At 36.2% G+C, this 18,137-nt stretch overlaps 1 protein-coding gene across 3 annotated transcripts in view; it reads left to right on the top strand.

The window, feature by feature from the left end:
* Positions 1 to 18,137, top strand: part of ABCA12 (ATP binding cassette subfamily A member 12) — a 286,404-nt gene that overhangs the window by 215,923 nt on the left and 52,344 nt on the right. For all 3 annotated transcript variants that reach the window (XM_019838640.2, XM_045034452.1, XM_019838638.2), the window contains 8 exons: positions 1,292 to 1,456; positions 1,781 to 1,991; positions 2,944 to 3,083; positions 5,119 to 5,238; positions 8,432 to 8,522; positions 10,666 to 10,845; positions 11,423 to 11,738; positions 14,577 to 14,691. In XM_019838640.2, the coding sequence (XP_019694199.2) occupies positions 1,292 to 1,456; positions 1,781 to 1,991; positions 2,944 to 3,083; positions 5,119 to 5,238; positions 8,432 to 8,522; positions 10,666 to 10,845; positions 11,423 to 11,738; positions 14,577 to 14,691 (1,338 nt within the window). The remainder of the gene's footprint in view (positions 1 to 1,291; positions 1,457 to 1,780; positions 1,992 to 2,943; positions 3,084 to 5,118; positions 5,239 to 8,431; positions 8,523 to 10,665; positions 10,846 to 11,422; positions 11,739 to 14,576; positions 14,692 to 18,137) is intronic.

The raw sequence follows: 18,137 nt of genomic DNA, 5'->3' as shown, positions 1-18,137 counted from the left end.
TCTTTCGTCTATTGATTTGTTTGATATCTATTAGACCAAAGCCCCTTGAGTGGAGGGATGATGTCAGTTTGTGTACCACCCAATATACCCATCACCTCACCCATGCTGGGAGCATAGCAGACACTCAATCAAAGTTTGTTGGTGAAATGAATCAGAGGATGAAGTTACTTTAAAATTTTAAAGCATTTCCAGTATTCCTTCATGCATCAGAAGAGCTTTATGGGATTGTGATAAAACCTGATAAATCACATGAGTTTTTTGACAGGGTTTTTCTGATTTTAAGGATAATATTATATGATCTTTGAGCAACAGCATACATGAAGAATTGTGTAATTGACATTTGCCTTTATGACTTTTAAAATAATTTATTTTAGGCAACTTTATTGAGGTATAATTTATGTACCATAAAATTCACTTATTTGAAGTGTCCAATTCAATGATTGTGCAACCATTACCACAAAATAATTTTACCTTATTTTATTTTTTCAAAGTTCATTTATTTATTTTGAGAGAGAGAGAGAGAGAGAGCATGCATACATGAGCAGGGGAGGGGCAGAGAGAGAGCAGGAGGGAGAGAATCCCAAGCAGGCTTTGCTCCATCTGTTCAGAGCCTGACACGGGGCTCAGTCTCAGGAACTGTGAGATCATGACCTGAGGCAAAAGCAAGAGTCGGGCACTCAACCGACTGAGCCACCCTGGCACCCCTACCACATAATTTTAGAATACTTCCGTCAACCCCAGAAAGAAACTTTGTGTCTATATGCAGTCACTTCTCATTCTGACCTCTAGCCCAGGCAACCCTAATCTATTTTCTATCTCCAGAGATTCTCCTTTTTTAGACATTTTATATAAGCAGAATCATATATTTGTGGTCTTTGTGTGTGTGTGTTTTTTCACTTAGTATAATGTTTTTGAATTTCACGCATGTTGCAACATGTGTCGGTATTTCGTATCTTTTTATTGCCAAACGGGTATTCTAGTTTTAGGGTGTACATTTTGTTTGTCCATTCATTTGGATTGTTTCCATTTTTTTTTTTTTTTTTGGCTCTTGTGAATAATGCCACTATGAACCTTCACATACAAATCTTTGTGTGGACATGCATTTTCCTTTTGCTTGGATAAATACTTAGGAATGGAATTCTGGGTTGCATGGTAAGCTTATATCTAAGTTATTTAATAAACTTCCAAAATTTTTTGCACAGTGATTATAACTTTTTAGATTCTTACCAACAGTGAGCGCAGGTGCCAATGTATCCACATAGATCATTTATTTTTATTCTGTTCCTGTTAGGTGTTTTTCCCTAGGGAAGATCAAAAGCCAGTAGAAAAGATGATAGAACTCTTCATGAGGCTAAAAGAGATTCTCAGTCAGATGGCTTCCGGCACACGTCCGCTGCTGGATAAAATGTCATCCCTGAAACAAATGCATCTGCCTAGAAGTGTTCCGTTAACACAGGTAGGAAAGCCACCCAGTAATGTGCTTCTTGGGAAATTCCTTTTGTCATATTAACTTTTATTTGACATTAGTTATAATACATGCAGCTACAAATACAGTACATTCAAAAAAATCACCTGCAGGGAAACTCTTCTAGTCTGGCAAAAGCGTTGTCACTTAAATTAGAGAGGTTCAGCATTCTGCATTTACATTTAGGATACGTGTTTTAAAGGAGTTATGGAAGCTATAAGGATACTCTTAGCATTACCAGGTTTTCTTCTGTATTGTCCTCAGCAGCATTTATAGCTACATAATGTTAATAAATCGTGGATTTTTATCTCCCAGGCAATGTACAGAAGCAACCGGATGAACACACCCCAAGGATCATTTAGCACCATCTCCCAAGCATTGTGTTCCCAGGGGATCACCACTGAATATTTAACTGCTTTGCTGCCCTCTTCTCAAAGGCGAAAAGGCAACCACACCAAGGATTTTTTGACTTACAAATTAAGCAAAGAACAGATTGCTTCCAAATATGGAATCCCCACACATACCAGTAAGTATACTTCAAAATTAGCACAGTGACATCATCTCCTAACAACATTGTCCACTGTGTCTTAACCTTTCATAATAAATGAGGCATTAATTTTCCCCAGCACTTACACGGCACTTCCCACACTTCGGGCATGTTTGCACATTGACTGACCCACACGTTGCAAAACTAGAAGGTAGGCATCTCCATCTTAGGGGAGTTGAGGTGCAGACAGACTTAAGTAACTGGCCAAGGTCGCCCAACATGGAAGTATCAGAGCTATGAGTTGAGCTCAGCAGTCTAGCTTCTGAGTCACAACACTGAGAACTTGTCCATCACAACTATACTGTCCTTGCCAGCAAATAATGCAAAAACATGCCTTAAATCTGCTTACTCAACATTTTTCTTAACTTTTGAGAATTAGAAATTAGTCTCACACGTAGAAAAGCTCTGTGAATGCAGCAGAACTATAAACGCTTAGTAGCACATCAACACCGTTTACTTGGGATGCAAAATTCTATCAGTTGAGCTCTTCCAAGTGATATATGAATGTTTAGTATATTCGTGCAATTGGATTGACTCATTTATTCATCTCTTTACTCATTCAAAATTTATTTAACAACTCTTATATATCTGGTACTACCCTAGTATCATTTTTGCATACTAACATACATATTTTTAAATTAAGTGTTGGTTGGAAGATATTCTGAAATGTGATTTTTCAAAACCTTTCTAACTCCTCTTGGCAAATGCCATCACTTATCATAGTCTTGCTTATTGGGTTAAACTCTCATACCTAAAGATTTGTTACTACACTTTCTTACTTTGATACCAGATGCTTCACAACTGTTAATAATAAAGGAAGTATAAGACATGCATCTGTTGGCATAATAACAATAATCTGTGTCAATTTACCATAAGAAAATAGATTTTACATACACATACTAAATGGATTTTATTCACTTTTTCCTTCCAGCACCATTTTGCTTCTCCCTTTATAAAGACATCATTAATATGCCTGCTGGACCTGTGATTTGGGCTTTCCTGAAACCTATGTTGTTGGGGAAAATTTTGTACGCGCCATATACCCCCATCACAAAGGCAATAATGGAAAAGGTTTGACCCTTATAACTCACAGTTTCTATCTAAAGTATTAAGATGATTTTTAAAGTAGTCAGCTTCCAAATCTACTATAGTTGACTCAGATTTCTTTATATCTTACCTAGTATTACCCTTGGATTTCTGAAACTCGTAATTCTCAGATTCTGCCCTGTACATGTGTAAACAGTGTAGATTGTTTAGTAGCCCTTTGAAGAGAAATGAACCAGGGTGACACTTGAGAGTGAGGTTAGTTGAAGCAAGATCTCATATTTTTCAGCTTATCTCCAAAAGCAGAAAATTTTTCTACCACTAGTGTCTAATTTTCAAATATGTTAAAATAATGGCACTAGAAAAAAATAATATTAGAGCATTATGTAACTAGTTTGAACAAAAACAATCCCTAAATTATAAATTATTGGCTTCACATTAGGTTGTACAATTCAACATGTTATGTTTATATGAAAGATAGATATCGAGAAATACAACATTATTAATAGTCACTATACTTATCATCTACCTAACTTAATCATAATTACATTTCCCTGCAACTTTGAAAGTTGCAATTTTCATGATTTGAATTATAAATTTGATACTTTTATTTATTTTTTTTTAATTTTTTTTCAACGTTTATCTATTTTTGGGACAGAGAGAGACAGAGCATGAACGGGGGAGGGGCAGAGAGAGAGGGAGACACAGATCGGAAACAGGCTCCAGGCTCTGAGCCATCAGCCCAGAGCCCGACACGGGGCTCGAACTCACGGACCGCGAGATCGTGACCTGGCTGAAGTCGGACGCTTAACCGACTGCGCCACCCAGGCGCCCCTACATTTGATACTTTTAAAATGATAGAGTGGAAGGAAAAAATCTCCACTTTACCATTACTTGGTCACTAGACCATAGTTTAGGTGAATATAACGTTATTGTAGGTCTATATAAAAATGGACATGAGTTCATCACTGGTTTCTAGGATGACGTTTGTTTTTATTGTTTGCATTTTAGTATTTAATTTACTTTATTGACTATGTGCTCCTAATAATTTTGCATAAGTGAAGTCATTACCTGCTTATTTTCCAAGTGTAGTCATTTTTTTGTCTTTCCTTTTTGTTTGGCTCTCACCTCCTCTCTTTCTCTCCTCTTGATCTTATTCTTTCTTTTATGTAACTTATAATTTTTAGTATTCAAGGATGTGTTTTTTTGTCATTTATGTACATTTCTCTAATTCTTTATAGATCATGATACTATACATACATTCATATGCAAGGTTTTTGTCATTGCTTGCATTATTAAAATGAGGTTACATTATAGTACTTTTCTATGTATTACTTTACTCACACAACAATACCTTGTGGAAATTCTAACTCAATTGGCATCGTTTAATTCATTCTTCTTGAAAATTGCAAACTTTTTCATACCATAGAATTTACTCAGCCAATCCTCAGTTGTTGGGCATTTATTGTGTTTCCAGTGTTTCCTTTTGTTTTCATTTTTGTTTTTGCAAATGTAAATAATATAACAACAAATATTCTCATGCATGTTACTTATGCAGTGGAATTTTTATTTCAGTGAAATGATTGTTCAGGATTGAGGGATTAAGGAATACTGTATTTTATGTAATGTCTGTTGTCAGATTGCTTTCCAAAAAAGGCTGTAACACCTCCATTTCCACCAGCAGTATATGAGAGTATTCTCCTCATATCTTTGAACTAGGATGTTTCTGTAGTAGTCAAGTTAAATGTGTCATTGGAAAAAATGAATAACTTGTGAGAACTCCAGAAGACATGTTTTCATTTTGACTGTAAATTCACTGTGGACACTGAAGCAAACCCTACATTTTCCAGAATTTTTAAAAGTGATCCTGACCCTATATAAAAGCTGTCATTTAAAAACTTCTGACCATGTGGGAAATTTCTGACAATTTTTTTTTTTTACTAGCTCTACCTTTTAGAACTGTTCCTTTAAAGTTGTATAACAAAATAACCTTAGGATACCTTTTTGGGATGTGGGAGAAATAGTGATGGACCTGATCTGTCTTTGTTTCTTTGTCTTTAAGTCTAATGTAACTCTGAGGCAGCTGGCGGAATTAAGAGAGAAATCTCAAGAGTGGATGGATAACTCACCACTTTTCATGAATTCCTTCCACCTGTTAAACCAGACAATTCCCATGCTCCAGGTAGGAGACAGCTCTGTCATTCTTCTTCATAGGAATTATAATTCTTTAAGATTTTAATCATCCTCATTATGGCAGTGGGCCTGTAGTAACTTGGAATCCATATCCAATAGATTAAATTTCCTCTCCTCCAGAGAGAAAGTCTGAGACAGGATAACAGATCTCTCACATTCCTAATCATCCTCACCTCCTGTGGTGCATCCTCTCTGTATCTGTAATTCAGAGATAAGCCATCTTACAGGTTGAACTTGAGACCTAACTAGTGATGTAAATCTTGTTTTCCAAAAATGAAATGCTGTAAAAACTACTTAGAATGTGTTTACTTTATTTGTCCCTTCACTTAAAATTATTTTTTGCTATTTTAACAGAACCAGAGTTCCTAAAAATACTAGTATTCTGGAGAAGAATGTTCAGTTTGGGGAATTCTTTGGTTGAAACATACAGCACTCTAGGGTAAAGATTTGACAATGCAACTCAAATACAATGTGCACTGGTTCAAAGTATAATTTGCAATTCTTGCAAAAGATGTAGGGTTTTCTGAAGATGTTGAAAATAATGTGGGGCAAATGTTCCAATCACAAACAGCTACTGAGAACTAACAATGGAGCAGCAGAGTCAGACCAGCTACCAGTTGGAGAAGAGAAAACTGGCAGGAAGGATGCAACATAGGAACTTTAAGAGAGAATGGTTTACATATCAAAGTATTGAGAGAGGCCCATGGAAAATTGATGGAGAGCTAAAATATATTTGCAAAAAAAAGGTCCTTCTTAAAAACATGCTCAAGAAGTTAAACATAGAATAAAGGATTTGGTTCATACAACTTTGTCAGAAAAATTATATCCAAAGATGCCTTGCTTAGTCTTTGTTTTGACTAACAATCAGCGCATAGTTATAATTACAATCTGGCTTTTATCATAAATAATATATAAAGTTTATATTATAATATAAAATACATTTCTGAAATAGATATTTAATAACTTAATTAATATAAGAAAAGTAAACTTGCATCAGACATCTTCCCCACAATTTGCTATTAAACTTGGTTCTAATTTTAAGCAGGTTCAAGTGGATGTTTTATGTAACAAAGACCATTTAATAGTACTTTGTTGACCTATCTGTTTTCCTAAATGGAAGATTGTTCTCTTTTTCCTTTAACTCTTTTTCTGTGGAGTAAAAAAAAAAAAAAAAAAAACCCTACACATATCATTTCACTAAGGGAAGTTTTGTGGCTAAAGCAGTGAATTAACAAAAGGCATGATCTGTGCATAATAGTTCCAAAGTGCAATAATTTGCTATGAAGAAATTCTGTGATTGTGTCCATAAAGGGACCATCAGCTAATGGAAGCAACTTGATTCTGCTCTAGACCAAAAATAAATCATTATTCTCAATTATTGAGGAAAAACTTATTTATGCAAATGTACACAGATTTTGAAATTTAAGGCTTTTAGTGTAACACCTGGCTTTGCCAATGTGAATCCCGAGGCCAATGACATAAGACACTTGATCGACAGTTTACGAATCTCTAAAATGAATATACTGAGAGCCACTTCACAGATTTGTGAGGATCATATGTGTGAAAGCATGTAAAAATAGTGTCACTCATCACAGGATTGATCGCAAAAGGAGTGGTGGGAGAATGGAGATATGGCTCAGTGGATCTTCTCTGAATTGCAACAGACACAGTGCTTTGTTTATTAGTAATGCTCTAATTCAGTTTTTCCAGGATGCACAAATTAATTCCTGGTAAATAGACTTCAGAGGACTTGGGTTATCGCGGTGTGTAGCTGTGTGATAGCCGTCAGTCTACATGCTGTCACCTGCCCTTACCCCTCAGCATCTATGGATTTAGTGAATTAATTCTGTTGTATCTATGCTCTGTTAATACATATTATTCTTAACCTTTTATCTCCATGGTAATAAAACTGAAGATATTGGTAAGAAGGATAGAATGATGAGTGATCCTGTATTGTCCTCCAAAGGGAAAACCAGTTTTAGTCTGGTTCCCATAAAAACATGGCCATGAATTAACACATAAGATAAGCATTTCTCTAATCACGTTGAATTCTCTGTCTTCAGCCCTTTGGCCCTTTGGCCCTTATTAATTTTGTGTCCTTAAGGGACCTCAAGGTGTTCTGGAAAACTCTGTGAGAAAATTAAGCTAAACTCTGTTAGACAGTGTGCAGTACACAGTAAGGTCTCAACAAGTGTTACCTGGCTGTATTTCTGGAGTGGTAGAAGCTATGTCTCCTAATTTGGAAGATAGCTGTAAAATCATTATATGTTAAAGCATTGAGGTTTTTTTTTTTTTTTTTTAATTTTTCAGTCTTTCCATGGAGATAGAGAAATTTAAAGATTTATCATCAGTTTATTTTTCCATGTTCACATAATTGTGCTTTTTGCAATGATAAATGATATTATAGTAATTTACATTTGAATGTTCTGATGAGTCATTCATCTCTACTTTACAGAAAAGTAACATGAAGCTAGAAAAAGCAGATTGCTTGCTGAGAGCCCATAGCTAGGAAGTAGTAGAACTCTTGCACCAATCAATTGTGATATGAAGTTCTATTTAGGCATCACAATTTTTTAAATATTTTTTAAATTTATTTTTGAGAAAGAGAGACAGCATGAGCAGGAGAAGGGCAAGAGAGAAAGGAGAGAAAGAGGATTGGAAGCAGGCTCTACACTGACAGCAGTGAGCTCCATGTGGGGTTCGAACTCACGAACCATGAGATCATGACCTGAGCCGAAGTCGTTCAACTGACTGAGCCACCCAGGTGCCTGTAGACTTCACAATTTTTAAAAGTTGTATCAGTTTCTTTTAGTTGAACAAAATTCAACCATGAACCACTACAGTGGTGTATAGAGTATATCAAAAAACAAATGATGTCATACCCGTGGGTAAAAGGACTGTTACATTGAATATAATTTCCTAATGTTGATAATTAGAGTCATATCTGGCCACAGGAGCATGCTGACTAATTTGTGTCTATCAACAAGAAAACCCAGCCTTTGTAGTCATTACCAGCCACACACCTTCTCTTCCTTTCTAAGGATTTGTATGTGAGCACTGCAAGGTGATGCATTGATAATGCCGGGTGGTTGTTACTTCCTTTCACTGTAGATGCTGTTAGACAGATGATGATTAAACATGTTTTCTTGTACTGAAACTGATTCCCTATTGTTATTCGTTAGAATACTTTAAGGAACCCCTTTGTGCAAGTTTTTGTGAAATTCTCTGTGGGACTTGATGCCGTTGAACTATTGAAACAGATCGATGAACTCGGTAAGTCCAGAGTTACAAAACTTTTATTCACTAGTCATGTCAGGAATGTGAAAAACATGGTTGCATTTGAAAACGTTTTATTTTCTTCTGCATTTGATTTTTAGCTAGTTATTTTAAGGACAGTAAAATCTTGGACATATCTATCCATCTTTTTCCCAGATAGTCGTATTACTACAAGTAGTAATAACTATTCACATACCCAGTGTCTGCAGTTAGTTTCAACAAGTATATACTTCATGTATTCCTATAGTCATTGGTCACTTGGTAGATTGCTAGAAGTAAGAGGACTTCCCCCTCCCCCCCCAGCAACTTGATGAAAAGCAAGTCCTTAAGGACAAAGGAAGATGAAATGGTTTATTTCCAGTTACATTTAAATCTTATCTCCGCTGGCCTCAGTATCACTTTGATTAACCCAGAATGTAACTGGAAGAAATTATTGAGTTAGCAGAAGCAAAACAAAGGCAATGAAGAGATTCAAAAGAAAATAAACTTAAATCAGTAGTCAAGGTTGGATCCTCCTCTCATGGTCATTTAAAAGAAACAGGCAAAGAGGATCAAAGGAAGCTGTCTGAACTTATGCATTCCCTCTGCCACATCCCCACCTTCAACCTAAGGGATGCAAGACATCTAATTCAGTCTGTGTCTGATTCACTGTTGCTATGCAACCACAAGTATGAGGAAGGGATTGAGAGCATCAGAATTTGGCTGCAGTAGAGCATGTGCCCCTCCTCCCTGAAGCTCCTGGGACAGAAGTGACATAGTCTGTAAACCAGTAGGGAGGAATTAGGCTCATGTTTGTATTGTATATAATTGTGTGCACTTTATGATAGTTGACCGAGTTTCATTAAGGAAAGATACTGGTGTATTTATTCTCTAAAAGTACCATTTGGGTAAGAAATCATTTGATCAAAATATCGGGAATATACTACAAAGTTTTATATAAATTTTATCTTCTTAATATAGGACAGGAGTTCTAGAATTTAAAAATAGACTAAAATGAATGTAGCAGTGAGACTTGATGTTTGTGTAATTGTATATGCAACTTAGTATCTGAGAGTTAATATAGTTTGAATTGGCAGTGGGGCACTGACCCTCATAGCTCTTTGATCCTGTCTGCCAGCATTTCTAAGGAATCCTTGGTGTTGTGTTAATTTCCAATGGCCACTGGAGGCCACTGTTCAACCACAGTTTTACCCCTCCCCCACCAATGTCTATATCCAGCAAACCATTTCACTTTAAATTCTAATGAGAAATGCATTTAAGAAGTTGCCCTCTGTGAGAAATTAGTCTTGCGTTGGAGTTTGGAAGAGTCATGTTTGGGTTCTGTGAGGAGGGATTTATGATACAGCATTCTTGGTATTCATGATGATCAAGTCAGTGAAAATTTAATTGGCCAAGTGATTTATTAACTTGCAATTTCATATTTACCCTTTGTCTCGGTTGATTTCCTCATAAGGAATCATGAAATTGAAGAGCAATTAAATCCTCTTTCTTCCAAAGTAATTACCTGAAATAAAAACTTGATCATTTTGTCTAGATTAATACAGATATCAATAGACATAACTCACTTAAGGTTTTATATCAGTTTTAGAAAGTTGTTAACTATGTGGCATAGATTCTCACAGTCTCCTAAGAAATGATTCTGTAGCACAACTTATTTAATGACATAGTTTATTTGCACTCTACATAGATTTTTCTTTGTTTAAATTCTTACATTCACATTCCCTGAATGAAGTTAAGTGTTTCTGTTTATTCAAAACTTTTATCACTCGTGTTCTTCCTGACTACATGTAGATATATATTTTTAATTATTCACCTTTAGTCATTGGTTACCTAAATTGTAGCAGGATATACTTTTAAATTGGCTTGTACCACTCTTTGAACTTGGGTCTACTATATCAGTACCAGCTCAACATACTCTTCAATGAATATTTGAACAACTGGATACATTTTCCTATGTGTTATTAGCTATTTTTGTTACTGGATATTTTTGGAGCAAATTCTACAACTTCCTATTACTCATAATCTAGTATAATGGTTATTATATACCAAAAAGTCAGTATTTTGTTTGTCTCAGTACTATTAGAAACAACATTATAATACAACTAATATGTGTTTTGTCTGTTTTGCTTTGCTTTTTTAGATATTCTAAGGCTGAAATTAGAAAACAGCATTGACCTCATTGATCATCTCAACACACTGTCCTCCCTGACAGTAAATATTTCCTCCTGTGTATTATATGACCGTATTCAGGCAGCAAAAAGCATAGATGAGATGGAGAGACAGGCTAAAAGGCTTTACAAAAGCAACGAACTCTTTGGAAGTAAGTGTCATTCTACTAGAGTTTGAGCTTCTCTTTGTACTAAAATTGGCCAAATTCTTTCCTTACCCCTTTCATCCAGAACTCAGAAAAGTAGTCTGGGGGGTCACTGTCCCCTCTGATGTCCTTAGAAATGAGAACCTTTCATGTAGTAAACCAACTATATTGTCCGTGGAGACTTCAACAAATGTGTAATTTTGTTGGCATGGTTAGAATTGAGACTGAAATGGATTACATAGTTATGGGGTGAAGTTGAGTCCATCTTCATAATCAGTCAAGATTATTCATTTGTGTGTGTGTGTGTGTGTGTGTGTGTGCATGTTTTAATTTTAGTAAGTGGCTTAGAGTGATCTATTTAATCTGGCCACTTAGTTTGTAATTATATTCTCAAACTCCTGCTTTGAATCTCTGAAGTTGTCACTTCCAGTTAGCCATCTTTCCTGTAAATTAGGAGCCTGAACTTACTGTCACATTACAAACTCAATTGCCTGTTTGGCTGCCCCCTAAGTGTCCCCTCCAAACAATGAATAATGTCAACCATAAAATAACCTTTATGCTGTTGTTTCCCTTTTATTTTTAGGTGTTATTTTTAAGCTTCCTTCTAACAGAAGTCGGCATAGAGGCTATGACTCTGAAAATGTCTCTCTTCCCCCTGTCATAAAATATACCATCCGCATGAGTCTCAAGACTGCACAGACCACAAGAAGCATAAGGACCAAGATTTGGGCCCCGGGGCCACACAATTCTCCATCACATAACCAGATCTATGGCAGGGCTTTTGTTTACTTACAGGATAGTATTGAGAGAGCAATCATTGAATTGCAGACTGGAAGAAACTCCCAGGAAATAGCAGTCCAGGTCCAAGCAATTCCATATCCCTGCTACATGAAAGACAAGTAAGTCTCTGCAGCTCTAGCCTCTTTTAATAGTCAACCACTTTTTTGAGCACTCATTTCTATGTATTCATTCACATGTATCAAATGAAAGCGATCTCTTTTACCAAAGTTTTGTCTAAAGCTTGCTTCCAGGAAAGGGTCGATGGTACAGCGCACAGCTCCACTACAGCTGCTCATGGTTACCAAAATGATGGCAAAGTTCTTACCAAATGATTCAGGTTTTCTTCATCATAACCCTTAGCTTTCCAAGGACTATGGCCCTTGAATTAGGAACATTAAACTACAGACCTGAATGCATCACTGCACGATTTTGATGCTACCTACTCTCTACTGGTCTTCGCTTTCTCTAGTGAAAGGAGAGGATTAAACAAGGCAATCTTAACATCTCTTCCAACTCTCAAATTTTATTAAAAATCTGTGAGTCCATGACCAATTTTAAGAAAAATTTTGATAAAGCACATCATTGATTCACTCTCTAAGATAAATATTATGCCATCTAACACTATGTTATGTTAGGTACTACCAGTCCACTTGCTAGAAATCCTTATCTCAAATGGTTTGCTACATCAACAAAAAATGTACGGATCATGTTTTAGACAATTGAATTTGAATGTTCAAAAAGTCTGCCAGGCGGGTAGCGCTGGCTGGCTCCTCCACTCTGACCACAGTCAGCCTCATCCTCCTACATAAAAGCTTGAGGCAGAATATTACTTTAATGAAATTACACTTGTTAGCCCATTTGCTCAGTTTATATACAATTTAGATGGCTCTGCTCTTTTTTTTTTTTTCTTTTTTCTTTCTATCAATGTGTCTGTCTACTTTGGCTGCTTCAAGAGCTGTAGATAAAATGAGGTGGTGCAGCCCTTTGTGCAGCAGCGGTCCAGGGAGACGGATGAGGCTTCCACCAGTGGGTTGTCAAGGTTAGCTGCTTATTGTGGAGGCCAGTCAGTTCTCTGCAGCCTGAACTGTGTAGGAACTGCATCGGCTGGCACGAATAGTAAAGACCTGTGGGTTCAATTAAAAGAAAATTTCTCATCTATTTTCCGCTCATTTTTTTCCCCCTTATAAATGTTGGTACCTAGGATAGTGGGTACCTGGATTTTCTTTTTAAGAATAAAAGTAACTATATTCTGCATTCTTCGTGGGAGTATGGTCATAATATCCTACATATACATATCAACTCTTTATTGCATACAAAGTGCTTTCACATATATTATTTCCTCTGTTCACCCAACAACCTTAGTACGGTAAGTGAGATGAGGTATCATCAACCGTATTTTCCTGATGAAAAAACTAAAATCCAGAAAGCTTAAGTAACGTGTCCATAGTTGTATAGCTGGTAACTCAGTGGTCTTTCGATTAGGAGACCAGAATTTTCTCCTTTATATTAAACCAAACCTAAACCAAACCAATCTTAAAGTACACCATCACTGGAAGAAACATTTTAGGGAATTTGTTATTGATGAATGAGGCCCTTTACCTAATTCTAGAGCCAGAAACACCATTAGGGCTGGACCTGAACCAAGAGAAAATTCATTCAACAAATATTGTCTAAGTGCCTAAGCCATGCCAGACAGTTTCCCAGGAACCAAAAAAAATGGATATGGCCCCCACCCTCTTCTCCATCCAAAAAACAAAACAAAAACAAAAAAACAACACACACACGTATGAAACAAAACAAACAAACAAAACCCTCCTATCTTTGATGATAATACACTTCTGATGCTAAAGTGATAATGAATGATGGTGATGTCATGTTCCATTAATATTTGCATTTTTCATGAGGACCTTTGAAGGTAATTCCTTAGCCTTATAGATTAAAAGGGGAGTACCCTTGGTGCCTTTCTCTAAGTGAAAATGTCAGTGGAGCCTACTACGGAAAACAGATCAATTTAGAGTTCTTCTCATTGAAAACTACTCATTTGCCCATAGACATGTGAGTAATGTCAGAACCATGATTCTCAAAGTATGGTCTCTGGACCAGCAACATCAACATCAGCTGGGAAATTGTTTAAAATGCAAATTCCTTATCCCACCCCAGATATAATCAGAAGCTTATGGGTAAGGCTCAGAAATCCGTGGTTTAGTAAGCCCTTCAGGTGATTGTGATGCATGGTTAACTTTGAGAAACACTGCATTGGAACTTTCTGGTATCGTGGGCAGGCCACAGAAGAATACATTTGGAGCCTGATGAAGTCTTCCAGTGACTGCCTAATTTAACACATTACCAGAAAAGTCATTTATATACTGTTTATGAAACATCTCCTGGAGCATTATTTTGAGGAATCCAAGTTCTTTGTTTGCATTTTAAATTGAATGCTTTGAGTTTTATTTTATTTCATTTTGGGAAATTTAGTTTAATAATAACTATGAGCATCCAAAGAGTAGATAAATACAGTAATTTGGGATGATATAGCTTTTAGCTAGATAAACCGATCATCATCTAATTTTAAATCTGCCTTTTAGATAAGAATTTAGTTTAGACAGAAGGGTTTTGAGCTTTGAAATTATATCTATGTAATAATTATTTTCCTAGATAGGACATACTCAAACACACTCTAAACAATAGGGTAATTTTATCCAACAATCCAGAGGTTTGTTTGTTTTTTTTTTTTTTTTTTTTTTTTTTTACTTTTGCAACAATACAGCAAGAAAATCAAAGGCTTACTGTTAAGTCAGCTTCGTACTTCATAAATAACGGAATAATATTAATGACTATTCTCAATTTCAAAGCAGGATTATAATTTGTAAGAGGGAATGTGTTTTTGTTTATCACAATCTGCACAGTTGATATTCATTAGGGTCACTGAATTTTTTTTTGTTTCTGTTTTTTTGCAGCTTCCTAACCAGTGTCTCTTATTCTCTTCCAATTGTGCTCATGGTTGCCTGGGTTGTATTTATAGCTGCATTTGTAAAAAAACTTGTTTATGAGAAAGATCTCCGGCTTCATGAGGTATGTCAAGAATCTCTTTTTATTATGAATAAAATCTATTTGTATAATAATTAGTATGCTCTTCATCATATCTATACAAAATCAGAAAGCCCGACCCATACCTCATGAATTAAAAAGAAAAATATTTGGGGCGCGTGTGTAGCTCAGTTGGTCAGGTCATGATCTCACGGTTTGTGTGTTGGAGCCCCGCGTCGGGCAGTGTGCTGACAGCTCAGAGCCTGGAGCCTGCTTCTGATTCTGTGTCTCCCTCTCTCTCTGTCCCTCCCAACTCATGCTCTGTCTCTGTCTCAGAAATAAATAAACATTAAAAAAAATTTTTTTTTTAAAAAATATTTTATGAATCATAAAGGCAGCTGATATAGCAATATTTGTTTTAAAAAATTACGCAGAAATCATGTTATAAGTGACTCTAAAAAACAAAATGTAAATAATTCTGAGTAAAATCTGAGTACAATTTATAATCCTAAGAGTAATTTTTGCCCATGAAATTCCTATAGGAAATTCAAATAATAACAGTAATAATTAGTGAGGCAGGAAGATTGTTGGCATGGTAACTAAATGAGTCCAAACGAATTTAGATATAGATATATAGATGTAGACACAGACATAGTCATAGACAGACAGATGGCTTGTTTCAGCTCTCAATAAGCAAATTCTCTTTCCAGTATGCCTTGTCTTCTTCAGTTATCTTCTCTCCTATTTTCCACTGACTCATGATTCATAGAGACTAAGAATTTCATGTTATGCTACTGACTAGGTTAATAATATAATGATGAAAGACAGGGCCTGGGATGTAAAGCATGGTCTCTTCTTGAGCATGTTCCCCATCATTATTTCCAAATCCAAAATAGCTTACTTCTTTTTAGAATTTATGAAAAAGTGCTGTGTGATTTTGGGATTGTATTGGAATAAAAATTATTTTATCTGCTCATCCTGTAATGAGTCAATCCTTACACTCACTGAGTGAAAAGAAAGCAAGAACATTTCAAAAGTGGGGCGCAGTAATTATAGCAAGGCCTGGCTGACAACCTGAAATAATGAGGTTAGAGTAACTTGTTAGTCCACTTGTGCTTTTCAGACTTACTTTGCCAATGCTTCCAGGCAATTGATTATTTCTCCTTAAAAGGTACAAATTACTGATTCATGTTTTTGTTAGCTCAGCATCAGGCTTCCAGGGGTGTTCTAGAGTTTGAACCTATACTTCTTACCTTTTCTATTTGAATTCTGGTTGATCCTCACAGCTGCATTTTTATATTTCAATTACAATTTGCTAAACCTCTCATCAACTGGTTTGAGCCTTCTTGTATTCAGAACTGTGTGTGATACTTTCTTAATTCCAACTTAGAAAGGTTTTCTTTTTCTTTTTTCTTTTTTTCTTTCTTTTTTTTTTTCGTATTCTAGTTATTTAACGTACAGTGTAGTCTTGGCTTCAGGAGCAGAACCCAGTGATTCATCTCTTACATATGACACCCAGTGCTCATCCTGAGAAGTGCCCTCCTTAATGTTCATCACCCATTTAACCCATTTCCCTCACTTACCCTCTGTTCAGCAACCCTTGAGTTTGTTCTGTGTATTTAAGAGTCTCTTATAGTTTGTGTCCCTCTCTGTTTTTATCTTATTTTTCCTTCCCTTCCCCTATATTCATCTGTTGAGTTTCTCAAATTCCACATATGAGTGAAATCATATGATAACTATCTTTCTCTAACTGACTTATTTCACTTAGCATAATATGCTCCAGTTCCATCCACACAGTCGCAAATGGCAAGATTTCATTCTTTTTCATTGCCAAATACCACATCTTCTTTATCCATTCATCAGTCGATGAACATTTGGGCTCTTTCCATTATTTGGCTATTGTTGATAGCACTGCTATAAACGTTGGGGTGCATGTGCCCCTTCAAATCAGCATTTTTGTATCTTTGGGAAACTTGAATCCATGCCCTAAACCAGAATTTTGGTTGCAAACTCCTATCTTATATTTCTCTTTCAGTTTCCTGGTACTTAGAAGTGAATCTTCACAGATTAAAGGAAAACCTTAAAGTAGAAAATTGTGATAGATACTGAGTTCTTTTCTACTTCAAAATAAATACCTACCTTAAAGATAGAATTTGTGGTAGAAACACACAGTAAATATAAGTGTGTGTATTAAAGCACATCACTTTAAAAAAAATTTTTTTTTAAAAATCAAAGCATAATGAAGAGTTCTTTCTCAATTGAAGAAAGACATATTTTTTTTAATGGCACACTGGTTTCTGCTTGGTAGCTTTGTGTCTTCATTTTGCATGCATCTACTTTCAAAATTTAACTACTTGATCTCAGGGTTCAAAGTCATACAGTAGAAAATCACTGAGCTTGGGAGCAGAGAATCAGGCTTAGAGTCTTCCAGTTCATACTCACTTGGGCCCAGTCCCTTCCACTAAGCCTTACTATCTAGACCTAATTCAGCACACACTTCCAGAATGTGACTCTCTCACTGCCACAGCAAGAATGCATTCAGTTATCCATATTTTATCAATTCTAAGGTAATACTTCTTTTCCTTTGCTTCTTAAAGCCTCTGGAATTGGGATGCATTTGGTAGGGTGTCACCATTTAATTGGTGGTGATTTTTCTTTTTTGGTGCCATGTAAAAATAATGGCACATCTTAAAATCAGTGGTGTCCTAAATTCAAAGGAATGCCATCTATTTGTGAGATGTGGAATGGACGCCTCCTGCTCAATGCCTCCTGGTCAGCCTTCCTCTACTGCTCATGGTTCTAATCTTATGTCCTCCTGTTTAGAGGGAAAAGAGCTGAGCCCAGGGGGAGGTGACTTGGTGAAAACTGAAGGGCTAGTTAGTCATCCATCTGAGACTGGAACTCAAGTGTCTTGACTTTGAACCAATGCTTTTCCACATCATAGCTGCTTTCCCTCTTATCTTATTTTGGTGGCATAGACACTTAAGGACTTTTGATAATGATGGTGGAAAATCTCCTTGGTTACCATAGATTCAAAATCATGTTTTAATACCATAATTTTAATATTCAGTAAGTACTAAACTTTTAATTCCCTATGTCCTTCTCATTCCAATTAAATAAAAAAGGATAAAAAATACTTTTTTGGGGCGCCTAGGTGGCGCAGTCGGTTAAGTGTCCGACTTCAGCCAGGTCACAATCTCGCGGTCTGTGAGTTCAAGCCCCGCTTCAGGCTCTGGGCTGATGGCTCAGAGCCTGGAGCCTGCTTCCAATTCTGTGTCTCCCTCTCTCTCTGCCCCTCCCCCGTTCATGCTCTCTCTCTCTCTCTGTCCCAAAAATAAATAAAAGTTGAAAAAAAAATTAAAAAAAAAATACTTTTTTTCCTTCTGTAATTGTTCTTAAATCTGGGCAAGAAAACCAAGTTAGTTGCTATTTCAATGAAGCCATTAATCCTTGACCTTGTTATGATATGACTCCGGTGAGTTTCTTTAATT

Source organism: Felis catus, chromosome C1 (genome assembly GCF_018350175.1).
Source record: "Felis catus isolate Fca126 chromosome C1, F.catus_Fca126_mat1.0, whole genome shotgun sequence".
Classification (NCBI taxonomy): domain Eukaryota; kingdom Metazoa; phylum Chordata; class Mammalia; order Carnivora; family Felidae; genus Felis; species Felis catus.
This window is presented reverse-complemented; position numbering and strand designations above follow the sequence as displayed.